Here is a 26,001-nt window from a genome sequence, read left to right on the forward strand (position 1 = left end):
AGTCTGTTTTTAGGATGGGTCGATTTTTTGGGGTCTGAGGTATGTTCTTCTATCAGAACCATATTCTTAATAATCTTCATGCCCCATATCTTACCCGATTCACCATAGCCTTGGCATCGGTCATGGCATTCGCCAGGACCTTCTGCATCGCCTCAGTAGGCTGCTGCCCATTACGGCGAAGAAGTGGATCCTTGTTGATGGTGAAACCACCCGACGGGATGCACTTATCTGCCCAAACATCCTTCAGTTTCAGCTCTTCTCTTTGGTCCTCGTTTAGGCCAATCATTTCGGCCGGTACCATGGTGCCATGTTCAGCCAGCTCCTCAATCTCCATGCAGACACGCTGAATCTTTAGTTGGCCATTATAGAGGGCCACCAGATCCCGCAACACCGAGTCGGTCTTTTCCTTGACACTTGTCTCGAACAAGAAGAGGACCTCGTCTCCGCGTTTCACACTTAGAAGCACCATTTCGCACAGAAAATATAAGTACAAGAGCAATCAACTGCAGATTGACCGGATAACAATTTGTAAATGTCACAAAAGCCGACAGCTGGAAAAGCAAACAACTCGGTTGCTAGGCCTCGTATCGATGGAGACGTGAGAAAGGGGGTTTTCGAACAGAAACATATGACTGCACGTTTTATTTTTAATCCTTGTGTCGTAAGGTCGAGTTATTGCACAGTGCGATTACTTTCTCATTAAGTTCTGCTTACAAGCTCCTCCAGGTAAAATAAATACTATTCTAACTTATAATAAACACCTGCATCCTTCCTAGGCTATTTTTTTGTCATTTGGTTTCCTTTTTTTTGAGGGTGATACGGTGCCCTAAAGTACAAGTAGCCTAGGGGTAATAGTTTATATGTACAGGGAAGCAGCTATCCTGGGGTTGCTAGCCTCTGGCCGGTCATGTGTTAAGAACTATGGAAGGGGAACCACATTCAGGAGGATGCCCAATATGCAGCCCCAGCGATGTGCGTATGAATTAACTAGTAGGTGGAGCGGCCGGGCAGAGCAGCTCCTGTGAATCGAATGGGATCCGGAACGTCGCTCGGTTAGTCCAGGTTGACTGTGTTACCTCAGTACTCGCCGGAAGTTCTCCATCTCATATATACTGTTAGATAATCTGCAAGGACAATGAGCATTAGATGTGGTTGATATTGTAAGCCCCCAAGGGAACGTAAAACTTATAAATTAAACCACTTTATAACCACTGAAAACCCACCTGCCAAAAGCATTAAACAGAGCTACAATCTCTGTACGCGACAGCCTGAAGATGGGATCCGCTTCGATGTGCGGCTTGTCCCACAGCCCGCTTTCCGTAGCCAGGTTAAGTTTCTCCGAGTAGAGGATCTTAAGAGCTGTGCCCAATCCCTGGGTTTGCAGCTTGCCCCACAGCTTGCACTTGTCGCAGCCAACGCAGCTCATAATGCGAGATATGTTGCGGAACTTCTCCTTGTAGTCGTGCTTGAACTTAATGGAGGCGATGCCGCTGCTGAAAAGTGCGTTCTCGTCAAAGTGCGATTGGAAATTTCTGAAAAAAGAAGTGTCATAAATATGTATTTTAAAAAGAGAATAACTCTTTACTCACTCTACAACACTTAGCATATCATTGATGGCCAGCTTGACCTCCTCATCCTCCTCGGCAATGCCCGTGTAATAATCCTCGCGACGCAGATAGGGAGCAGCCTTGGCTAGGGCACGGAGTTCCACTAAGTAGATGAAATAGAGATTTCGCAGCCAATGTGGACCCTCGCCGCCTGTTGTTTCCGGACTGAAGCGCTTCTTAAATTCATTGGCGTTCGGACCCCAGATGCCCTGCGGATCGAGGAAGTCCTTCGATTCGGACAGGAGATACTTGGAGCACAGATGGATGTTGATGCTAGAGTGGAGGCCAGAGATAATGCGGTAAAAGGCACGCTGTTCCAAGCACACGTCCCGCAGATCCATGTGGGGTACATAGCTGGAGAACTTATTAGCCGTCTCGTTGTTCCCTCCGAAGCAGTTCTCCAGATAGATGCTCTTCCAGATGCGGTGCGCCGACTCTCCGCGATAGCCGGTGTACCGCTCGGGATTCAAGAGCAGATCCACATACTGGGAGCCCTCCTCGTGGTCGTCCACAATGCAAAAGTCTTCCTCCGCTTCGTCGTGCTTTGCCCACAGCTCGAATTCCCTGTGCGCCTGGTCACTGATACTCGTGTCCAGGAATCCCAGGGAACTGTCGAAATCTTCTCCATCCGAGCAGGCTCCACCCTCCACCTGTGCCTCCCGCGTATACTGTAAAGATAAGATTCAGATGAGGAAGTCAGTAAGTTAAGTAAAACAACTGCGCAAACAATCGAGCTGGAGTAGTAAAACAGTCACAATTCCATTGAAGAGAGTTTTGTGGATTTTAACTGAGTTTTTCAATAACGTTATTTGGTTAATACATTGTTCAACATTAACAGCCATTGTCTCTATCTTTTGGAAAAAATTCTAAATATATATGATTAATAACAAGTGTTTGTTGTATCTTTTGGTTTATGAAGATAAAATCCCTATTGGCTTGAAACAAATAAAAATAGGATATATTTCCTATCAGTTAATTTTAAATAAGTGATTAATTTTAGCTAAATAGCTAGGATTATTTAGAATGCATGTCTCCGAAGGAGTAATTCATCAATTCATATTGTAGGTAAGTAAATCGACTAAGGGGCGGATGAACGCTTGATGAGATACCAAAACCACGTCAGCATTGCAAAACAAAATAAAAGGCCACATCATTACCCGCGGTCGCTCAATATGAGATTACAGATGCGGTTCATTCTTGCGGAGCCACAAACATTCGAATATAAATAAATCACTTGCAAACCCATTCAGTTTTCAGGTAGATAGTGAAGTACCAATGACTTTAGCAAAAGAATGAAAGAGATAAGGGGCGTAGCGCTGATAGCCGGGTAATGTAAATTCCCGCAAACCCACCTTAAACGCGGCCTTCTCCTTGTGCTCGCCCTTGTCCTTGATGCCCTGGGGAATCGCCTGCTCCTCACAGTTTTCCACCTGGCAGAAGCGGATCGCACAGCGACTGTCGTCCGGCCAGAAAGGACACTCCTGTCTTAGGTTCACCTTGTAGAAGCGGAAGAAGTTCTTCACCAGCAGACTTTGCAGCCGCGGAAAGATCTTCATGTTGTTAAAGTGGTCCACGGTGTCCACATCGCAGCTGCAGTCGTTTATAGATCCCTCCAACTGCGAAATATATAAATATCATACAGTTGCGGTGGTGATAAGAGCACATAAAATGGAATTTTATAACAAAACTTTACTAAAACTTTTATAAATATATATAAAACTGTAAATTCTTTTAAAATTCGTATCTATTATTTCATATATTTTATGAGCTTATCGTGATTATTACGAAGACAGATTTTTTCTTAAGAATTAGATACAAAATATATGCAAAGATATTCCATTTCATTATTAATATTAATAAATGAGAAGTATTAAAGTATTAAAAAATAAAAAAACAATATTCCTAACGTTAAAAAGGGATTTTATGATGACGACTAGAAATTAATGACTCATTTTTAAATATGTCCTTATAGTCTTGAGCATATTATATAGTCTAGTCTCATTTACCATATACTATATGCAGTAATTCAATTAAAACCTACCTCGCAGAAGCAGTTTTTGCTGGTCTTGGCCTCATCGATGGCGGCGAAGTATCCTCGCGTGGAGTCCGTCCAGTAGAGGAGCAGGATGGAGACTATCAGGCAGGATGCCCAAAGACTTCGCTGCACTGTGTGTATGGTCATTGTGTTTTTGTAGATGTTGCTATTTTTGTGACTGTTGCTGTTGCTGGCGCTCTCCGCTGTTGCTGTCGTTGTTGTTGTTGCGTGCACAGTTGTTCTCCGTTTCGCCGACGAAGTGCATCTGAATTTTAAACTGGACGGTGTACCTGGGATTTACACTGGCCGATTTCACGAGTTTAGCGATTATTTACGTTTCGCAGCAACAGCATTGTTGATTTACTTTCGATTCATGATTTTGGACACGTACCTTGGCGTTGGTGTGACCGCAGACGCGAAGCGTCGAAATGTCCTAGAAAATACCACAGGTAACAGATGCAATGCGGTCACACCGCACAGCAGGTGTCCTTCAATGGGCACGATTCCTGTTAATTTTATTAATTTAATTATCCCTTTCAATACTACAACTAAATAAAAGGTAATTAAGAAATGTCCTTTGGATAAACTAGGAAAAGTTTAAAGATCCGATTTTAATAGAGTTATTTTAAATTATTTTTAAAACAACCATCAAAGCTGAAAAATAACGGTACACTTTATTTTTTTAATTTAATACAATTACTATAATTGATTATTATATATTCGAAAAATATATTTAAATTTCGCGCCTCTTTGTTATAAAGTTGTGTTTTCAGTGTTGTACAATTTTGCAAGGAGTTCCCAGATCACGTAAAAAAGAACAAATCGAACGAGCGCGGGATTTGAACCGTTGTATCAATAGTTTTAAAAAAAATAAAAACATAATTAAATAAGATTAACAATCTATTGATACCGTTTTATTTTTTAAAATGTTTTTAATCTTTTTTTTTTTATTAGTGCAATCATTTCATTAAACTCTTTGTTATAGTCATTTAAGTACATAAATACACAGTTAAATATCTAATGTAACAATTTATTAATATCAATAAAAAACATTTAACTTGTAAGAATTTTAATATGAACACATTTATTTTGTAAGAATTTGAATCTGAACAATGTTAATAAATAAATATTATTATTAAAATTAAACTACAAATATCTTGCAATTTCACATAACGCAGCAAAAGCTTTCCAATTCACATATGAAATACGAGTATACCACCATGCCACATGACTTTTGCTGATAATATTAAAGATAACATTTAATCGTCAATCAATTGATTGCTAAATGTGAATATTGTTATGGGTTTCTTCTCTCCAATATTGATGCTGTTAATTAATTACCTCAAATATTGATTTCGTCTATTCTTCGGCGTTGAATGCATCTTTTGTTCCCATGACAAACCCTTCTCCCGACGACTGTACCCCTCAAAAGAGTTCGCGACCCTCAATATGCAAATCGAGAAAACTCGGTCAGATCTCGGATTGAATCCTTTCCAGCCCAAGATCATCATCGTACATCACGCCGGGGGTGAATTGCTTAGGATGCAGGGCACGACGATGCAGGCAGCTCGATTATTTAAACATAAATCGCCTTGGGTTTTCAAGAAAATGGACTCGACGGGCTAAATAAAATTTAACCGCAACAGAAAGGGGTTTTGAGTTTAGCAAGATTTTAAAAATTTGGAATAAAGTGAAATAATAACTAAAATATATTTTACATCTAATTTATGTAATGTTTACATCAGTGGCGGCTCCAAGATTTGAAGTTGGGGTATTTGAAAACAAAATATGTATTGGATAAATTAAATTATAAATAAATATAATAAATATTATTTAAAAAATAATAACACCACCCAATCATTTTTTTATATTTCATATAAATTCCCATTTACTCCAGTTTTCCGGTTTCTACGATAAAAATGTATTTAAGGCAAAAAATCCTTTTATTCCACACCTGAGCATCCTATTTCTTCTTATTTCCATACAAACCCATCAAAAATTCTCACGGAAAAGTGAAATTACAACAACGGGATGACTTAAGCAAAAAAAAAAAATGATGAACCTAACAAAAACGGGGAAAAATCTTCGAAAAAAATGTACCGAACGAAAGGGTTTAATCATTTTTTTCGAATAGGACGATTAATGCAGAAAAAACGCAGACAAACATGTGTGGCCAAAGGACAGGGCGGCGACCCTCGGCATTGTTCGAATTGAAAAGGAATCATCGCGGACTCGGGCGAGCGATTTGCATACGCAGGACGAAGGACGAAGGCTAAACCACCACCACCAACTCCTTATCTATTTGCCTGAGGTCCTCGGGCCCAGGTATAAAACGAGTGTGAGTGAGAACTCGCACGGAATGATAAATACTTTTTTTCTTCGTCTTTTTTTTTTGATGAATTTTTTTCACTTTTTTTTACCACTTTCAGTTTTTTTTATTCAGCGTTTTATTCAAATTTCTAGTCGATCTGGTCGTGTGAAGTTCTGTCTTGAGAAGATTTTGCCCCGAAACGAAGGATGCGCGACGGCTGCGTGTCTCTCGGGGGATCGATGGAAAGGAGCCTGGGAACATCCGCGAAGGACACGAAGGATTGTCTCTATGCTCATTTGCCTAGACATGGGATTACGCATAGAAAGGACTAGACAATAGGTAGGAAATGGGTGGCGGACACTAATTAGTATTATCGTATACTTATCACAATTTAAATATTCTCTGATATTAATATGCTTTGAACTTAATTCCAAATACCTTACTAACTAAAGCGTGGATTCATTTTATATAATAAGTAACAGATTCCATTAATTACTCTCTCCTTAAGATGGTATTATATAAATAAAGTATATTTAAGTGCATTTTTATAACCATAGCAATATAAACCCAGTTAGATTCATTATTGAAATACTATTATTATAAAGCGCAATGTATCATTAATTTCTTTGTAGTCCGTAAAATTACAAAGAATATGTAAATATATTCATCTCAAGAAAACAAAATCTTATAAGCCCGCATTTTCAAATCACCACCTAATTAAGTACTATTTTCTTCTACTTATGCAAAACTCTTGACTGATTTCCCCGACTCACCGCAAATCCCCGTCTCATCGGCTTACTCAGTTTTCCCAGGCCGTATGCAAATGCAGTTAGTTGCTCATTAGATTCGCGTACTTGTAATTGCAATCTGCAATGTTTTGGCAACAGGGCGACGTCAACAGCTCCTCAAGATCGCGATCGCGATCGGGATCAGGAGTTGTAAATTAGCATATGTAACAAGATGTTTGCCAAAAAATATGCAAGCCAGGCACTTGAGATTTGCATAACTAAGCCGCGGCCACAATGCAAATGTGCAAAAATAATGGGTGAAGGGATAGGGGTAGCGTTAATCCGCTAAAGTAGGCACACTCCGGGGGTTCATTTTCCTTTTGCCAAATCAGAAGGGTGCGGAGTGCCAATAAAAGTGTCTGCAAAATGGTCGAAGTGGCGATTTCTGAAGAGTTGGTCGTTTTTATGGCCCACAGAAAAGGTGTGGGACAGGTAAACAGGTGATGGTCTTAAGAGAGAGAGAGGCACGATGGCCGCTCTTCAGAGGAGAGAAACCTCTGCCACTCTACACTTTCTCCGGAGAATTCCCGGCCTTGGCGGCTTACCAGCGCTGAGAACCTTGAGTGCTGGTCAGTCGGCTTTTGGCTTTCGCAAGGTGCAGTCGCGTCGTGATCGTGGTCCAGATACAAGATACAAGATACAAGATATACAAAAAAAGAGATACTGAAAACCCGAGGATCGTTCTATTTCTGAAAAACCTTTGTGAGTGGCTACCTGTTTTCTGCCGGACTTTGCATATGGAATAGTGGATTTCGGGATGATAAGCAATCCTTCTGGCCAATGCCAGCTCACAGTTAGCCGTCTGCAAAACATACCGTTAAGATCCGATCCCAGAAAGAAAGAAAAAGAGACGGGAACGGGAATGGGAATGGGAATGGAAATGGGATGGCCAACTCAATCGAGAAGTCGACAGAAGTCGCTTAACTTGTTCGTGAGCCGAGCCTAAGGCGAAGAATTCCTCCATCTCTTTGACGTGGTCTTCTGCCATACGTTTCTTCGCGTGTCTTTATTTCTCGGGTCGCTTCGGTTCGGGACTTTTATGGAAGTGCTAAAAACGAAAGAAACCAAACAAATAAATAAAAAAAAAAAAAAGACGGACAGAGGAAAAGAATCGGTTTTGCAAATTGACAAATCAACTACGATAGTTACAGTGTATTTTACTGTTAAGCTAAACGGTTCTGTTTGTTTTGAAAGAAATCGTTTCTTTTCTTTCGCTGGCGTGAAATTCAAATTCGTATACGTATTCGGCCAAGTGGAATTCCAAGTGGATGCCATACCCATATAATACCCACTCGAGAACCGAAAGAGAGAAGAACGATCGGTGTTAATGCCGTCGCGCCTTATGCATCTGACCCAGTTATCGGTTTTGGTGCCGGACTTGGTATTCATGGTGGCGTAGGCGTGGAATACTTCACTGACTGACTGACTGCCTGACTGACTGACTGACTAACTGACTGACAGAATGGGGAAAGAATGTTATCCAGAGGAGAAACGACTCGAACCGACTCTCCTCGTCTCCACTTGACTTGACCCAAAATACGTGAGCTAGCACTTTCTAGCCCTCTCATCAGCTGGCCAATAACAATATTTTCCTTTTTCTGTTCGCCTGGTGAGAAATTTCCGGTTTGTAGAAAGCTTTTTGTTTTTGGCCGCACGTGATTGGGGAAGTCCGATTCCAATTCCGATTCCCATTCCGATTCAGTTTCTGCTTTTTTTTCGGAACTCAACTGCACTTTCGCTGAGATCTGAGATCGGAGATCTCTGTTAGCGAGGTTTCATTTCGTACTAAGTACTTTCTATTTCATTCATTAAACGGTTTCGTTAATTTCGGCCCAAGAATGCCCTGGCTTTTACCGAGCTCTCTTTCCGACTGTCCATAATTATTTGCATGGTCTTCTTCAGCGGCACATTTTTGTGTGTGTGTGTGTAACCAGTTTTGGTTGCCATACTCGTTCTGGGCAACCCAGATACATGGATTACGGTTGGAGTGGCCCGTTATTCGGCGGACACCGCTGCGGATACGTAATATTGAAATGGGGCACCTGTGCCGACGCAAAACTAGAACCAAAAAAAAATGGGAAAACTGGTTTGGGCTTATCACACACACCTTGCCGCCTCCCAGTGGTAATATCTCGATGATGATGATGATGATGATCTTCGGCTGGCGGCTCTTTTTCTAGGCCAATGATCTCTGGGCCTGTGGCAGATGCCCCAAGCTGCCGCATTACGTCACTTGGTGGCCGGGGTTACATGGCCCGGGTGATTCAGTGGCAGCCTCGACTTTCACTTGACCACCGCTAATTATCTCACCTTTTTCCAACCGCTTCTCTCTTTCTCTCTCTTGCAGATTCTTGGTAAGAAATGAGCACGTGCTGACCATGTTGGACCATCACAAAATGCAAAGGTTCCCCAATACAATGAGCCGCTTTGTTCTGCCCCTGATCTTCAGCATTTTGCTGGTCAGTAAGCCATCGCCTTCGCAGGCCCAGGATGAATCCCTGGCTGGCAGTTTTCTATCAGGTGAGGACTCTTCAGAAAAAAAGATACATTTTTCATCACTGCAGTATACCAATAAATTATTTTTTCTGCGAATAAATATTTTTTTAAATTTTACAACTGTTCTTTTTAATCTGTTGCTGATTTCTAATATTTATTTTAAAGGTCTTTTATTAAATGTTTTCGCCATTTATTGTATTAAAATAAGAACCTTCAATCTGTATTATTTTAAATGTTACTTATTAAACATTTATTATTCCCTACTATTTAGGTCTTTTGGATACCATAACCAGCACAGCTGATGCCAAGGATTGTCCTGGAGTTTGTGTCCACACTTTGGCTACGTTGATTTGCTACGAAGTTCTAGAGGATGTGGCCTGTCCCTCGGCCAGCATGAAGTGCTGTATTGAGAATGCTCCAGGTACAGTTCAACTTATTAATAATCTACCCAAGATCTAAAGGATATACATATGTTTTAGCTGGTAAAAATACAACTGCTGTGAGGGCGACAACAACGCCCAAAACCACAACCACTGCCAGCACCACTACCACTCAGAGGACAACGACTACTCAGGCCACCACTAGCACCACCAAGCGCACCACCACAACTAGTACCACCCCGAAACCAAAGCCCAAACCACAGACCAAGAGACCAGCCACTAGCTCCACCACAAAAGCCACAGCAGCCACTACTAAGAAGCCCAGCACCACCAAGAAAGTGGCCACTGCCAAACCCAAGGACAAAGAGGAGGCCACCAAAGCTGATGATGCTAACAGTAAGTTAGTTAGTTAGGGAATACTTCTCAAAAATTTGGAATTTTAAAATATTATTTTAAATTATATTCAAGCCAAATCCTATCTATCTATTTATATGTTTGGCATGCAATCAGTTGAGTGTCAATTTGATATTATTTCAAATACCAAGTTAATATTTTAAAATATAATGTTGGTGGTTTTATGTATAAAATTAAATATGGAATAAAAAAATATCCTATAAAAATCAACTTCTCCAAGACATATCTGCATTATTCTTATTCATGTTTTTTGTAAGTGGTCCCAAAGTCTAACACTAAACAAAAGGTCCCATCTTAAATTCACTAAAAGAACCAAAAACCTTTAACTTTCAATTAATTACATTTAGAAACCTAAGATTAAAAGAGAGCCATATAATTTTCTAATCATTGAATTTTTCAGAAGACTGCACTGGAGTTTGTGTGGCGGATCGCATAGCGGAATACTGTGAGGCTTATTTGACCAGCGATGGATTGTGCAAGGAGGGCACCAAGTGCTGCGTCTCCCTGGACGAGTACTCCAATGGCAAGCTGCCCAAGGACATCTATATTCCAGCCAGTAAGTAAACCCCAACATTAGATTTTAAATTTAATCTTATAACTATTTTTTTAACCAGAACACATGAGCAACCTGAAGCCAAACCAGACCCTTTCCGAGAAGTCGGCTCCCTCGAAGAGTAGTTCCACTACTTCGACCAGTAGCACCACTACCACCAGTACCACCACCACTCCGGAACCGGCCAGAACCAATGGCAATACCTCCCCAAAGCCCAGCAAGCACAAGAAGCATCCGACCACGACCACCACGGAGGCGACTGAAGATGAGGAGGATCAGGAGACGGAGGAGGACGGCGAGGAGGAGGAGCCGCCACTGAGCAACAAACTGAAATCGGGACAGGGACAGGGTCAGGTGCTGAAGGAATGCGAGGGCGAGTGCATGAATGGGATATTCGCCATCTTCTGCGACGACATCGATTCGGAGGCATTTTGTCCCGGTGAAGGAAGCTGTTGTGTGACGGGAAGTGCTTCGGAGGCGCCACCCGCCTCCAAGGCCCCGCCCACCAAGCCGGCCATCAAACATGCACCCAAACCAGCGGCCAAGCCCGCCCGTCCCGCCTCTCCACCTCCACCACCCCCGCATCCATCTCCGGAGGAGGAGGAGGAGGTGGTGACTTCCTCTCCCAGATTATATCCTTTGCGGAGAGCACTCTCAATTCCCCAGCCCCTCCGCCACCCCCTCCCGCTCCCGTTCAAGTGCCCCGCTGTCCAGGATTCTGTCTGCTCAACATTATGGCCGCCTTCTGCGAGAGACCCTCGGTGCTGGTCTCCACACCCACCACCTGTGCCAAGGGATCCGTCTGCTGCGACAACTCAAGAGCCGGAGCTCCGAAGCCCAAACTGCCACCGCCCACGCCCTCGCCCACTGCCCCGCCCACCGCTCCGCCCTATGTCTTGCCCAACACTCCGAGTCCGGATCCACGAGAGGAATGCCCCGGCTCCTGCATCGTCAGCCTACTCAGCTTCACTTGCTTCAGTGAGTATACCATTTAATATATTTTATTTTAAGAAAACTAAAGAATTTCTTTTAAACATAAATTTACCAGTTTGAAACTGATTTCCTAAACTAATTTAATATTGCTGAAAAAACTAAAAAACTAACTATACTCCAAAAATTAAATTTCTATTTGATCATAGCGATCGATTTTATTTTATTTCACTTTATTGTTTACCAAAACATCCCCCGATTAAAAATATATTTTTATCTCAAGAACATTTCTTTAATAAAAAGCTCTTAATATACAAAATATTTTTGTCCTAGGAATTCCTTAGGAAGTAAATATTTTTAATGTTGTTAATTCTTTTTTCCTTTAGAAAACGCCGAGATGACTGACATGTTCCGATGCAAGCGTTCCGGCCAGAGTTGCTGTGCGCCCAAGAGCAAGATCCTGGAGAAGCAGCAGTTCCAGACGCGCAACGATACCGCCTACTACCCGGCCCCGCCCCCACCGCCCATTGGCCCACCGCAAGCGTATCCGCCGCAGTCGCCGCCGTACTCCTACATGAACAACCAACAGCCGCAGGGACCACCACCCCAGATGGCACCACACCACCCCAATCCCTATCAGCCAGGACCTCCGCCACCGGCACCCAACTACGGGGATTACTATCCAGTTTCTGGACCAGGTCTTCAGGGTGGACTTCCACCACAACCCCAGCCACCTATGACCACGCCACCGACGACGACGACCACGACGACGACTCCACGGCCACATGTCTACTCCAAGTATGTGTGTGGAGTCAAGGGAACTCTCAGGACAGGCAGATCCCAGGCACTCTCCTTGGTGTCCTACGCCCGTGCCAAGTATGGAGTCCACCGAACCGCTCGCCAAATGACCTCCGCCGCCGGATACAGTGGAAACTTCAACAAGTCCAACGAGCGATTGGTCCTCGGATCCGCCATTGTGCCCATCCAGATCCACAATGACAAGCTGGGCGACCTCGTCGAATCGAGCAGTCTGCAGAGCAACCAACTCCGTTCGTATCACAACCACCAGGAATCGCCGGATCAACCGGAGCTGGTTTATCCGGAGTACTACCAACAGCGATCTCTGTACGGACTTCAGTCCAATTTCAGTGGACGCAGGAGGGCACGAGTGGTGGGCGGCGAGGATGGAGAAAACGGGGAGTGGTGCTGGCAGGTGGCCCTGATCAACTCCCTCAATCAGTACCTCTGCGGAGCGGCGCTCATCGGCACCCAGTGGGTCCTTACTGCTGCCCATTGTGTTACCAAGTAAGTGTTAATACATTTGTAGGAAGTAGGGAAAAGTAGAAGTCATTGTCGACCATGCGATATTTTCTAGATTTGTCCAATAGCAGAGATATTAAAAAAAGTCTCCCGGGTTGATAAAATATTAATCAAGAATTAATTGTAGTGTTATTGAATTACTCGAGGTCATACTTTGGTTATATTTTAATTTCTTCTATAACACAACGATTTGTTCCACTTAACTTTCATTAAGAAAAACATCGTAATGATGTTAAACCGGTTTTATCTTTGCTATTCTTAATATAGGAATTAGTCGTTCTAGTTTGATAAAGTTACAAATTTAATTGGAAATATATTTCCAAGCACTAAAGATATATTAATTTAGTCCTGTAGTTTCATGGCGGCTGAAGAAATCTTATTTGTAGGAAGCAAAAAGCTTCAAGCCTTATATATATAATAGTTAGAGTATATAGTCAACCAGCTATCCTTAATCTAGGAAATGTCTGTTACAAACATTTTAAATTCTGTTATTTTTCCTTTCCAGCATTGTTCGTTCTGGAGATGCCATTTATGTGCGCGTAGGCGACTACGATCTGACCAGGAAATACGGCAGTCCAGGAGCTCAAACCCTTCGCGTGGCCACCACGTACATCCATCACAACCACAATAGCCAGACTTTGGACAACGATATTGCCCTGCTGAAGCTGCATGGACAGGCGGAACTCCGGGATGGAGTGTGTTTGGTGTGTCTTCCGGCGCGAGGAGTCAGTCACGCGGCGGGCAAGCGATGCACAGTGACGGGATACGGATACATGGGAGAAGGTACTTATCAGATCCTAAAAATTAGATACAAAACCATTAATTGATAATTGACCTTTAACCTTTAACAGCTGGACCCATTCCACTGCGCGTGCGTGAGGCGGAGATTCCGATTGTGAGCGACACGGAGTGCATCCGAAAGGTCAATGCCGTGACGGAGAAGATCTTCATCCTGCCCGCGTCCAGTTTCTGTGCTGGCGGAGAGGAGGGACACGATGCCTGCCAGGGCGATGGAGGTGGTCCACTGGTCTGCCAGGATGATGGATTCTTCGAGCTGGCCGGCCTCGTGTCCTGGGGATTCGGATGCGGACGCCAGGATGTGCCCGGCGTCTATGTGAAGACGTCCTCGTTCATCGGCTGGATCAACCAGATCATCAGCGTGAACAACTTATAGTGAGGATAGTCTCGCATAGGACACACAGACACCATGTGCGGGAGGAACCCCGCTCTTGTGGCGATTTCCTGGCCCGGAATAGCCTACGATTGTCCCCAGGGGTTCCCGCTCTTCGACTGCTAACGTAAACCCATCCTAGTGTAATCTATTCATACCTAACCCTAACTCTAATGGCTCGAAACCCAGAAAGCAACTATATTAACTATTACGATTATCGGTAGCGTAGACGGCAATCTTTAAAAGTATTCCCCTATTTGATAACGCCCTATGGTAAACTGTTTTTGTATATATAGTACAAAATAAATACAAAAAATCTTCAGTTATACAATGATTTGTTTTGGTTGGAAAGTGCCTGTAATGAAGGGCTCTATAAAATAAAATTGTTGGATTTTATCTTTATGGTTTTATAATATTTAAATTCCACGCAATTCTTTGTCTTAAGGAATTTAACAGTAAATTGCTTAAAAATGTAGTTATTGATCTATAAATCAAGCAAATTGTTTTAAAATATTTTTTAAACATTGAATCATATGGCATTAAAAAATGTTATCTTCTAAAACTAATCTTTTAGATTTTTTAACTTTTGGCGGAAAAAATATACAAATTTTTCTAGAAGGTACAAATCTTTAGTTACATAATAAATCATTTGACAGGCGAAAAGGGTTACGCAACCTTCTTGAACCTTTTTATTTTTTGCTAAAAAATTAATGCACGTCTTGCATTTGATGAAATTTAAATATTCCCAGCAGATTTAACGGAAAGTTTTTCCCAAAAAAAAACTTCTTTAAAAGGGATCTCCTGAGAAGGCGAAGGATCTCATCAGGCACCCAAAACTGGGTTGATCTTTGAGTGATTCTCGAGAGGCGGAGCACAAAAACTCACTCAGAACCACTCAACTTGGAGAGAGAGTGAGATTCCGCTCTAATAAGAGAATCGTGGGCATCTGCAGATAAAAAGTAACCCCCGAGTGGAATTCAGGGAAACCAATGTCCTACGTCCCTCATCCTCCCTGCAATTTGTTTTGTTTTGTTTTTATCCCCGATTTTAACCCTTTTCGCCCGTGTTGCTCTCCCCAGCTGAAAGAAAACGAAAGCGTTCGCCACTCGGGTGGACTTCGGGTGGATTCGTTGGCTTCGTGGGCCTCGGCCGGTTCCAAAAAGGGTTCCCGAGATGTCCGTTCTGGGATTCGAGAACAGAAGTTTGTCTGGCCTCGAGCTGAGCGGATCGCAAGAGATCGTTGAAACTGAAACGCGAGTCTCTTCACTGCCGTTGCATTCTTCTGTTACATTCTCCTGAGAGATATACATCTATATAGTGTAGTTAATCGTAGCTCGTAGTACTCACCCGATCCTCGATCCTTGATTCCTGATCCTAGTTTGCATGCATTTCGTCTTGGTTGTTTGTGTCTGGTTTTGTTCGTCTTTCGTACAAGTCGCGTGAATTTAATTCGACATCGGTTATCAACGAGTGACCGAAATGGAGGCCAGTTCAAATCCCACCACTCCCACGACGGCGGTGGCCACCACCACATCCACATCAAGTCCATCGTCAGCTGCGAGCACCAGCAGCAAAGGACACAGTCAAGCCGCCTCCAGTTGTTCCGCATCCGCATCTGTATCCGCATCTGCATCCGCATCTGCCACACAGTCACAACTGCTGACCACCAGCTTGGAAATGGCCAAAGCGGAGGATCTGTACAATCTGTCCCTGGCCAGTGGATTATCCGAGGGCCAGAGATCGCTTTCAGGTGCTCCCTCGGCCTCCTCCAGTCCCATCATGAGTCCGCAGGGCAAGATCTTCGGACGGAATGCGAATGGAACAAGTGAGTAGAATCTATAATTATATTTTTATGAAGAAAGGAAAAGATTTATAGAAATCAACAATCAAAATAACTCCATTCTTAGAAAATTAAGTACAGTTGGGGTCAGAAATTCAAGCTTTATTTTGATTATAAGCAATTGATTTTATTTAATCACGATTTAAGCACTCAAACGTTAAATAAATTGCTGGTTAGAATTGAAAGGACTTTTTTATAATTCGTGATTAAATATCCCATGGGATGTGGGATTTATATCACATTTGCATTATATATACTCAGCCTCATACAGTTTATTTTACCAAAATGTATTGATGCAGTTTTTAAACTAATCATACTTTTGCTGTTTATTTTGAATATTGGTAATTTGACAAAAACGCTGCCCATACTTCTTACTCAAATCCTTGAACATATATGTAAGTTCAAAGCACAGATATATTTATTCGTTATTTAACCATGCAGAGTCCTTGAACATTTAAGTTCGAAAGACATCCATATACAGGGGTGGTCAAAAGTATTTGCACATTTCTTATGAGTAAGTACTTGTAATTTGTGCAAATACTTTTGACCACCCCTGTATATTCGATATTTAACCATGCAGATGTCACTTATTCTATTCAACTGCTATTGTGACCAATCCTGATCTTTCGACCGCATCAAATCATTTATAAAGCTTTCCTGCATCCAAACAAATACAAATCCCCTCTTGCCACATGCTGCAATTTTCGCGCTCTTTTCTCGAGCTTCCATTGTTTGTCGCAGTTATGTAACGGAAAACGCTTGGAACCCAGGAAGCTTGTCCCTGGTCCTTAAGGACCTTACTCTGACAACAAAGGCAGCTGAAAAGTTGCCTTTGCTGGGTAATTTAATTTCTTTAAAAACCGCGGATCCTGTTCCTGTTTCCATTTCTTTGGTGCCCAATTGCTCGGGGTGTCTTATTTTGCATATCTGCTCAAGGTCTAGGATTTCTTCAGGTAGCAATGGCAGACTTCATCCAATGGGATGGGCTCAAGTCCCAGGTAAGATGCCTTTTCCTAGGCAGCCGTTATATCAACCTCGTGATGATAGGCCATGTCTTAGGGGTGACAGGCAAAAACTTTGAAAAGAAACAGAAAAAAACTCACCCCAAGCGATGAGGGTAGTAAAATATTTTCATAAATCTCGGTTCGAAAAAGAGTCAACCAACGAGAAGAGTTCTCGCTGGAAAAATGCTCAACCTTCGAAAAAAAATGTCGTCACACGGGGAAAAAAATTATATCATTAATAATTGAAGATTTATTTCTATAGGGTTTTTTACGAAAGCAATGTAGATATTGACATATCCTTTATCAAAACTTTACTAACCCATGAGAGTTCCTATTTCTTTGTTCACATTAACCTAGTTAATATGCTTATATTAATACAACCCTTACGGAAACGGAGTTAATAACATGTAAACAGGGACTTTAATCATCAAAAATTGATAAGATTAAGACCGTAATGACCCCTAAAAACAATGCATTTAAAAATTAAGTAGGCATTATTCTTTCGCTGTGCAGGCCATGGTTATGGTCCGTCTGCTGGGGCCATTGGCCATTGGCACGTACAGGCCAAGTTATTGCCACCAATGGAATTTTGATCGACAAGAATTTGGTCGTTGAAAAAGTTGGCTTTTAATTTATCGTTGTATATGAGAAATAGTTTCGGTTACTTGCCCATTGCCGATGATGAGTGGAAGGGAAGGAGGAGGACTCAGACTCAGAGCCAGACCCCAGGTCCAAGTCCCAAGTCCCAGGTTCCAGGTTCCGATTCCAGGTCCAACTCTCCAAGTCAAAGTCTGCAAAGTCCGGCGTCTACTTTTTGCCCATAATCGAAGCGATCGCCCGATTGACTGCTCCACTCCATACGCACACACTAGCCCCTCACACACACAAGGGCACTCTCACGCATTTTCTGAATGCACTGCCCAAATTTTTAGATCATTCTTCAAAAGTTTTCAAAAACTAAATAAATTTGATTTAAGGATATATTTACTATTCAATTCTATTAAATATTCGATACTTATAATGAGTTTCTAAATTATTTAATGGATGAAGAGCGTTTCTGCACAGTAAACTAAATTAATACTTTTTGAAATGGACCTTTTACAGTAATAGCCTTTAATATAAATAATAAAATATGTATGTTTATACATCTGAAGAGTTTAATATTATCACCTTTTAATCAAATTTCAAAAGTAAATTATATATCAAAATGGTTCGTTAGTTTTTATTTAGCAGTATTTCTTCTTTTTTTTGTGTGTGCACTTAAATAGTAAAATGAATGCAAAGAAAATCCTTTGTTGATTAAAAATAAATATATAATAATGGCATTCATGTAAATAGGGATAAGGATAATAGAAATAGAACTAGAGATATTTATCTGATCTTATCACAAGCGAAAGATCAAATATTTTTTCTGTGTGCCGATCCTGCTGCCTGTTCGCGGTTTTCCGTTTTCTTGGGCAGCTGCTTGGTATGTGGCGTCGAATGTCATTATTGCAGCCAAGTGCCAACTAAAAAGTTACTGCAGTTAATTTTTTGTCCATCTTTACCATTTGCCGTTCGCATAAAAACAGCATATTTAGCAAATGACAACAACAGCAGCGGTCGAAGCATCGGCAGTGGGCAAAGCAAAAAAAAAAACAAAACCCGCAAATTAAATAAATAAAAAATCAGCAACAATCCGCAGATGCGGAGGAGCTGGAGCAGCCACAACAAAGTGTCCCCAGTTCCACCGATCCCGAACCCGCTTCCTCCCGATCCTCCGATCTTCCCATCTTCCGATCCTCCCTTCCCGGCATTATTTGTGTATTGAAATCACGTCTCATTTATTTATTGCTGCCACCGTATGCCCCCCTCACCCGATCCTCCAGACTCCCGACTTACGCAGGTCTGCGTTAAATACCCAAGTTAAGATGAGGGAGTGCGACGAAAAGTGGCCGGATAGAAAAGAGCCACATTAACCCTTGAGCGGTCACACATAGATAGGTTTCTTGACAAGTTCCAAAAAAAATTTCAAAGGACCTTTAGACAACAATATAGTCTCTTAAAAAAACTTAATTTACGTTGTTCGTCTTTCTATATTTTCCAATATAAAAAATATTCATATTTCCTAGATTGTTATTTCAAATAATAATAATAATTTATTAATAGCTCAGTTAAGACTTTCACTAAAGCTTTCAAAATTAAAAAAAAAAACACTTTTAACCCTCTACTTAAACTAGTTTATCTTAACCTCGTCACTTGTTTACTGAGTTTAGCCTGTATTAATAAGCACTTTCAAGTCAACACTAATTTCAAGTCCACGCGCACTTAGCCACAACTTTCAAGTCCAAGTGACTGGCCTGATATTTGAGCTTTCAAACTATTTATGATATACCCAATTAAGCGGCTAAGAATGCGAATTATTCTTGGGCCCGGGCCATAAATCGTAACAACCCCATGGCGCGGAGCGTGGGTTAATGGCGCGAAGTGCTCTGCGCATCCTTGGTGTTGGACGTTGGTGGATGCGCTTGTGGCTTTCAGTAACTACTGACCAAGGCGAGGGAAAAAAAAAACCAAACCAATGGAATCGGAGGATGGCCATCGATGTACGCGGCTTTTTCTGCTCACAGTTTGTTATAATTTAGCCCGGCCAGCTCGTTTTTCTATTAATTAAAGCCGGCTGGAGACGCTGTCGCCGACTGAAATATTCTCACATAATTATTTACGATTTGACATAATCATCATCCTCGTCATCGGCGTCGTCCATTTAGAGTTGTGCTGCCATAACAGTAACAGCCTCGTCGATCGGGGGATTCATTAGTATGAGCAATAAATCGCTGCCTAGTCTTGTACGATTTCCTATGAATTTCGCTTTATATGTATTTCACACGATCTTCTACTATTCTTTTCCTTTTTTTTTGCCCAAAAATCGAAAGTGATAAAACCAAAAAATGGAAAAAAATAGAAGCAAGATTAAAATGATCCTGGCAATCCTTGAAGGCATCTTGCAGCATGCGTGACGCATTTCTAACGAGTTTGCCGACTCAAATCGGATCGTATCGTATCGTATCGGATCCTTGGTCCCTCCGAAAAAGGGGTTGAACCACCATGCTTATGCAGATGAGTTGGTTCCCAGCTCTTGCCTCATCCTTTTTGTGTGCTTTTCGAGTTTTAGTTTTTTTTTTTTCTGCTCGCTATGAACGAAAAAAGGGTTCAGGGTCCAGACGTCCGTCGAGTTTTTTTTTTCGGTTAAAAAAGCGAATTTAATTAAAATTTTTTTCTTATAGGCCGGCAGCATTGTGAGAACGTCGCAGGCCAGAACTTAATAAATATCATTTTTTTTGCTGCAACTTATTCAAGCCTGTTCCTTACTGTGTTTTTTTTTATCCATGTCTTTCCAGTGATCACCACATCGCGACCGGGCAACGAGGCGGAGGTGCAGCTGTACCGGGTACTCCAGCGGGCCAGTCTGCTGGCCTACTACGACACACTCCTCGAGATGGGCGGCGACGATGTGCAGCAGCTGTACGACGCCGGCGAGGAGGAGTTCCTCGAGATCATGGCCCTGGTGGGCATGGCCTCCAAGCCGCTCCACGTCCGCCGCCTGCAGAAGGCGCTGCACGAGTGGGCCAACAATCCGGGCCTCTTCCAGGGTCCCCTGCTGCCACACTTGGGTAAGAGTCAAAAATATACTCGTACCATTGGTATTTACTTATAAACCCATACAGCTTATCTTAGTTCTCAAATGTTTATGTAATCTTTTTTACTTTTGACTAGAAGTCTTTATTTAAAATAACGTAATGAATTACAGTTGATATTTAATTGATAATCAAAGAATTTACAATTCTCCAGGATATAGAAATTATATATTTTTAATGCACAAAATGTTTATCTGAAGGTCTAGGATTTTCTTACTTATTTCTAAATTATAATTTGTATTATTATTTATAATTTTGTAAATACTTTTTTTTTTGGAAATAATACTCTTTCTAATATAGCTCTTAATAAACCTCTAAGATGTCTGTATAACTCTTAGCTTATGGAAATATGATTTATTTGCGAAAAACTTAATTTTGATAAAAAAAAAATATATTAATTTAGTTTACTTAATCCTTTTTCCACTTGAGAATATCATTATTATTTATTATTTATTTTCCTCTTGAGAATATCCTTATTAACAAAACAATATTTACAGGTCTTTGTGAAACGCCACCAAAACCCGCGTTGGTCTTCAATCCGGACACCACTCCAGCTCTGCCCCGGCAGAAGTTTCCCTCGTTCAATCCCTCCGGCTCCAGCTTCCAGCCCTCGCCGGTTCCGCCAGCTCCCCTGCCCACTTCCGGTTCCGTTCCAGCCTCCACAGCGCCTTTGATTACCCAGATCAGTTGTCCCTCCGCGTTGCCCTCGGTGCCCATGCCCCTGGTCCTGCCCTCCACCCCGCTGACCAGCAGCCCCCATCCCTCGGGCAACAGTTGCCTCCCAGCGAGCACCGCCGCCCACCAGGTGTCCTCCAGTTCGCCCCAGCTCACACCTGTTCTCACCGAGATGCAGATCCAGAGGATAACGATGTGCGCGGACAAGATCGGTAGGCAGCTGCCGCAGCGGGAACCGCGTGCCCAGACCACCAGGAAGCGGACCACCAGGGAACTGGAGCAGGTGATTGCCATGGGAGAGCAGGATCCGCGGCGCATGGACGAGATCCGTAAGTACTCGGCCATCTACGGGCGGTTCGATTGCAAGAGGCGGCCGGAGAAGCCTCTCACTCTGCACGAGGTGTGCGTCAATGAGGCGGCGGCGCAGCTGTGCCGGAATCCCCAGACCATCTGGCTGCTCACCCGCCGCGACGAGCTCTTCCCCCTCGCCCGCCAGATCGTCAAGGACGCCGGATTCGGCCATTCCGCCAGCATTGCCCGGTACGGTGGTCTGCTCACCCAGCTTCCCTCGCAGGGAGCGGGATTGGGCGGAGGACGGGGTCCCGGGGAGACGGACTGCGAGTCCAGTGATGCCGCCGCTGTGCCGCCCAAGCGGCAGCGACTCTCCTCCACGGAGGCCGCCCAGCTGCCACTGGACTTGAACAGGGTAAGGAAGCTAGATTCCGTAGAGCCGTAGGTCCGTCGCCCGGTGCAGTGCTTCAGCTAGGCTACAGCTTCGCTTCAGAGCCCTCCGGATGGAGGAGCTCTCTGATAACCCAAAAATTGCCTTACAGCTTTCGCGATCGCCAGAACCCAATTACTAATCCTGGTCGAGAGGTTCTTCTCAGAATATCTCGGCTTGTGGAAGGGGATCCACATTTACACTATAGTATTTCTTCAGTAGACAAAAATATAGTTATAAATTATTATTTCAAAATTTACTAAACTAATGTAGATATATTCCTAACTAAACACATAATATCCTCTATTTCTACATTAAACTAATATTGCTTAACTATATGGTCTTAAAGGCCCTTTTAAAAAGTCACTAAAAAACTTTGAAATTTCTCATTTATTAAACTCTATGCCTATATCAATTTAGTATTATTAGCATGAATTTTAATATAGTCGTTAATGGTTGTGTTTCCAGTGTTTTCTGTTGATTATTATAATATTTTTATATATTCGTTGCCTGACTTAATAATAGTGCACGCTTACTAACCCTTAAGCTAACTTTGTTTACTAACTCTTAACTTTAAATTATAGTTGAATTTTTCTTATATTTATAAAACAAGTTATTTAGTCAGTAGTCGTTTTGCAATATATTCTTGTACCTTTCCCCATTGTTGAGTCATTAAATAAATCCTACAAAATTGCCAAAACCAACGATCCACGTGTCTTCTTCCTTGGCCTCCACAAAAATCTTTCCACGCATCTGCCTCCTTGCCTCGCTTAGCTTCCATTTGGCCTCCATTTGGCTTCCTTAAGAACGAGAGACTCTAATCCCTGATCTTGTTGATAAATCCTACCAATAAATAAAGGAAGCTGTGGAGGACTCGCGATACAATCTGTTTGCCATGTACCAAAAGTTCGCCAAGCCGCCGTTTGATCTTACGGAAATTGCCAAGTTCTCGTGAGTATGAAGGTCCTTTTCTAGTTTTGATAAAATTATATTCCTTATTAGCTTAATAAATTTGAATTTGATTTGACTTTACAAAAAATCGTCTTGATCTTCAACAATACATTTACCCAAATACGAGATTTGATATTTTAATAAATAAAATTGTATAAGGAGCGAGAAGTTCAAGAATTAGGTCTGTTGATACCAGCTACTTAAATCTCAAAAAATATGTTCGACGTGGTCTTAAAATCTTAAAACATTTATTGAAAAAATGAATCATCAAACTTAATAATTATTTGGTTACAAATTAATTGGTCTTTCTGATTTAATTATATGTAAAAGTAATGTGTATAACATTAATTTAACATTTAATAAACCTCTTTACAGACTTGGCAAGGCGGCTGATTATGAGGACAATGACTCGCGCTTCTCGTTCAGCAACTCCAGTTCGCCGACCATGCCAGTGAGTATGTGTTGGAGCTCTACGAGGGCACTCCGTTCCCCGGGAAAGTCCCGAGATTAAGAGAAACCTCTGTTTTCCTCCACAGACGCCCTGCAATGGAATGGAAAGTGAGCGATCGCCCAGTTCGCTCCACATGGAGGCCTCCTCGCCGCCCCGGGAATCCGTGGACTTGAGTGCTGCCTCCTCCAATCCGGCTCTCAGTGGAGTTCAGGTCATATCCGCGGCGGGGGACAACATCATTGCGGTGGCCAATCCCGCCCTGGCACTCAGTCCCACTTTGAATGAAGTGCTGTCCCTCAAGAGGAACGCCGCTTCACCGGAGGCCTAGCTGGAGAGGATCGGCGGATGGACGCCATTCGTAGTGCCAGATTGGGAAACACACACACCCAAATCGTTTTAATTCCAGTGCAATTCAATTAGCTTAGATTCGTCTAAGTGAACTTTGTTTTTAGGAGCCTTAAGTCAATTAGTTCGTAGTCTCTGTGATCTATACTAAACACTGTAATAAAATCATTATTTATCCATCAATAAAAAGTTAGAATAATGTTAACAACAAAATTCAAAATTATTTGGCACTATGCCATTACTGGCCACGATCTCACAATTTTAACAATAACACTTAAATGTAGATTTATATAAAGAGACAAACATTTTCTCTGCGCACATGATATTCGTCCAATCGATATAAAATTGCGTGGGTGGGTAATATTTCTAAAGATATAGGAATTTATTCATAACAAGAAGAAAATCAATAGTCTAGTGTCACGACTATCAAATACCCCTTACACCAGTTTCCAAACAATACGTCCCTTAAAATAAAATGATGCTAATATATAATATATTGGCTGGCGCTGATGGTAAATTTAATTTCTCTGCTCGAGATTTTTGAATTTATAAAGACAGATAAGAAAATATATACCTTCCTATCCTAGGAAACGTTTTCTTTTGCCCATAATATACTTTTAAACGAATTCTATACACCCACTGACTCTAAGAAAATCAATAGCTGTTTTTGTTCCAATGTCTTAATGTACCAGAGATCGGAAAATCAGTTCACAAGAAGCATTCTTCATTAGCGTTTGTACGGACTTAAAATGCTCAAGGCAGCATTACATTTTTTTTACGGATTTATTTCCTTGTGTCTGATTTCCCATGTTGAATCAATGGAATCCCTGTGCACATTGAAAGACGCCCCACAACAATGTGGAGCCTTCTGCCTTGCCGCACTAAATCCACTTTTTGACGACAGCGAAAATAATCGGCAGCAGTGGAAGGAAACGACATCGAAGCTCGATCAAATTCATAATGAAAACCAAGCCCAACTGGACAGGATCGAAGCACAACTAGCAGGCATACAGGAAGGACTAACTAAGGTGAAGTGTTCACAGGAGACGGAAAAAGGAGCCGAAGCCAAAATCGTATCCACGAAATTCGAGCGAATTGGTTCGAGATACTTCTACATTGACAACAATGAGACGCAGTATTGGCTTAATGCCAAGCAATCCTGTAAACAGATGGGCGGCGATCTAGCGTCCTTCAAAAATGAAGACGAGATTAATACCATTAGTAAGAAACTTACCGAAAACGTTTATTGGATTATCTATTCTCCTATCAGTTCTGTTGACTCCGGCAAGCCCGATCAACTTATGAGAGTATATAATTTGGATATGACGAGAAACACTGATTACATTCATATAGCTTATGCTAATACGTGGCACCACAAAGCAAATTTTATTTGCCAGGCAGGCGATGTTATATGGCATAACAAAGTCAATATCTAAAATGGTATCACAAACACATAAAAGCATAGGCAATAAAAATGTTTTATAATGTTCTATGTTCTAAACTAGAATAGAAAAATTATGAAGCGGTCAAAAAGAATATGCAAAATGTACTCAAATAAAGAATGATAAAACTAATGATATCTCATTAAATTTAATAATTAAATAAAAACCTAATAAATTGGCTCCTAAAAGCGTAAAATAAAAAGGAGTTTTAATTAACTCTTGTCACAAAAATAAAATGAGCAGGCGATAAAAGAGAAAAAACAAAACCAGACGATTGCCCTCATTGATCATGGCAAATTGAAAGATCATCGAGATCATAGATCACAATTGCACCCATTGAAATTGACAGATCGTGTTTACATTTGCGATTGTGGGTAATTCCTTTGTTCGCCCCTTGACGCCGCAAAAAAGGTAAGATCCTGGCGAAACTCCCTCCGATCCTTGCGAACCCTTGCCAATATTTTTGGGATTCGCGATAAAGATTGCTAAGCTGGGAATCGGGTAATGAGGAAATTAACACCCTTGTGTGGCATCGGCTTTGGTATGCAAATTATGCCAAAATCCATGGGGCATGCAAATTTTGCTGGCATTATTGATGATGATGATCGCGTGATGATTGCAGATCGGTTTATTTTCGCTGTTGTGATTGTGTCGTAATTGTTATTAGAGTAAGGAATATCATTTCAGGAGAAAGCAGTTAAATGAACTCTCACTCATAAAGAGCACTAAATCATCTGCCAGATGCGATTTGAATCTCAAAGGAAAGCAGACCATGTGGCCACAAATGCGCGGGAGGCGTTCTGACTTCAAAAGGGATTCGTCTTGCTTTGTACATCGGCATTTGATTTGTTCATCTGCTGTTGGAGAAAAGAAAGCGCGAAGGGTTTGGG

The 26,001-nt window shown here is 41.9% G+C and overlaps 5 protein-coding genes across 5 annotated transcripts; 3 read left to right on the forward strand and 2 right to left on the reverse strand.

The window, feature by feature from the left end:
• Positions 1-76: 76 nt before the first annotated feature.
• LOC123037400 (cilia- and flagella-associated protein 298-like) lies at positions 77-469 on the reverse strand. The gene has a single exon (XM_044457756.1). The coding sequence runs from the start codon at positions 467-469 to the stop codon at positions 77-79; it is 393 nt and encodes a 130-aa protein (XP_044313691.1).
• A 142-nt stretch (positions 470-611) lies between these two features.
• LOC108053691 (ero1-like protein) lies at positions 612-4,056 on the reverse strand. The gene is made up of 5 exons (XM_044458149.1): positions 3,649-4,056; positions 2,960-3,223; positions 1,590-2,275; positions 1,224-1,532; positions 612-1,124 (listed from the first exon to the last, which is right to left on the reverse strand). Exons 1-5 carry the CDS (start codon positions 3,787-3,789, stop codon positions 1,073-1,075), a joined length of 1,452 nt encoding a protein of 483 aa, XP_044314084.1. The 5' UTR covers positions 3,790-4,056; the 3' UTR covers positions 612-1,072.
• A 3,271-nt stretch (positions 4,057-7,327) lies between these two features.
• Positions 7,328-14,331, forward strand: LOC108053689 (protein masquerade). Its single transcript, XM_044458039.1, is given in 10 exon segments — positions 7,328-7,443; positions 9,089-9,261; positions 9,509-9,658; positions 9,717-10,013; positions 10,432-10,587; positions 10,646-11,166; positions 11,169-11,562; positions 11,901-12,819; positions 13,340-13,617; positions 13,686-14,331. Coding segments are annotated over 9 exon segments (3,180 nt in total). The 5' UTR covers positions 7,328-7,443; positions 9,089-9,119; the 3' UTR covers positions 14,009-14,331.
• Positions 14,332-15,468: 1,137 nt separating this feature from the next.
• Positions 15,469-23,887, forward strand: LOC108053686 (NGFI-A-binding protein homolog). Its single transcript, XM_044457835.1, has 6 exons — positions 15,469-15,830; positions 20,230-20,502; positions 21,024-21,907; positions 22,782-22,873; positions 23,249-23,324; positions 23,410-23,887. Exons 1-6 carry the CDS (start codon positions 15,485-15,487, stop codon positions 23,650-23,652), a joined length of 1,914 nt encoding a protein of 637 aa, XP_044313770.1. The 5' UTR covers positions 15,469-15,484; the 3' UTR covers positions 23,653-23,887.
• A 600-nt stretch (positions 23,888-24,487) lies between these two features.
• Positions 24,488-24,974, forward strand: LOC123037401 (accessory gland protein Acp29AB-like). The gene is made up of 2 exons (XM_044457757.1): positions 24,488-24,890; positions 24,940-24,974. Exons 1-2 carry the CDS (start codon positions 24,488-24,490, stop codon positions 24,972-24,974), a joined length of 438 nt encoding a protein of 145 aa, XP_044313692.1.
• The last annotated feature ends 1,027 nt before the right edge of the window (positions 24,975-26,001 follow it).

Source organism: Drosophila rhopaloa, unplaced genomic scaffold, assembly GCF_018152115.1.
Source record: "Drosophila rhopaloa isolate 14029-0021.01 unplaced genomic scaffold, ASM1815211v1 contig_163, whole genome shotgun sequence".
Classification (NCBI taxonomy): Eukaryota; Metazoa; Arthropoda; class Insecta; order Diptera; family Drosophilidae; genus Drosophila; species Drosophila rhopaloa.

What these genes read in the sequence shown, in the direction of transcription:
- LOC123037400 (XM_044457756.1), bottom strand. Translation starts at nt 469, where the DNA reads ATGGTGCTTCTAAGTGTGAAACGCGGAGACGAGGTCCTCTTCTTGTTC.
- LOC108053691 (XM_044458149.1), bottom strand. Translation starts at nt 3,789, where the DNA reads ATGACCATACACACAGTGCAGCGAAGTCTTTGGGCATCCTGCCTGATA. An exon ending in GCAAAAACTGCTTCTGCGAG is followed by an intron (nt 3,224 to 3,648) that starts GTAGGTTTTAAT and finishes TATATTTCGCAG; the next exon opens with TTGGAGGGATCTATAAACGA. An exon ending in GATATGCTAAGTGTTGTAGA is followed by an intron (nt 1,533 to 1,589) that starts GTGAGTAAAGAG and finishes TTCTTTTTTCAG; the next exon opens with AAATTTCCAATCGCACTTTG.
- LOC108053686 (XM_044457835.1), top strand. Translation starts at nt 15,485, where the DNA reads ATGGAGGCCAGTTCAAATCCCACCACTCCCACGACGGCGGTGGCCACC. An exon ending in TCCCCTGCTGCCACACTTGG is followed by an intron (nt 20,503 to 21,023) that starts GTAAGAGTCAAA and finishes CAATATTTACAG; the next exon opens with GTCTTTGTGAAACGCCACCA. An exon ending in ACGGAAATTGCCAAGTTCTC is followed by an intron (nt 22,874 to 23,248) that starts GTGAGTATGAAG and finishes ACCTCTTTACAG; the next exon opens with ACTTGGCAAGGCGGCTGATT.
- LOC123037401 (XM_044457757.1), top strand. Translation starts at nt 24,488, where the DNA reads ATGGAATCCCTGTGCACATTGAAAGACGCCCCACAACAATGTGGAGCC. An exon ending in AGACGAGATTAATACCATTA is followed by an intron (nt 24,891 to 24,939) that starts GTAAGAAACTTA and finishes TTCTCCTATCAG; the next exon opens with TTCTGTTGACTCCGGCAAGC.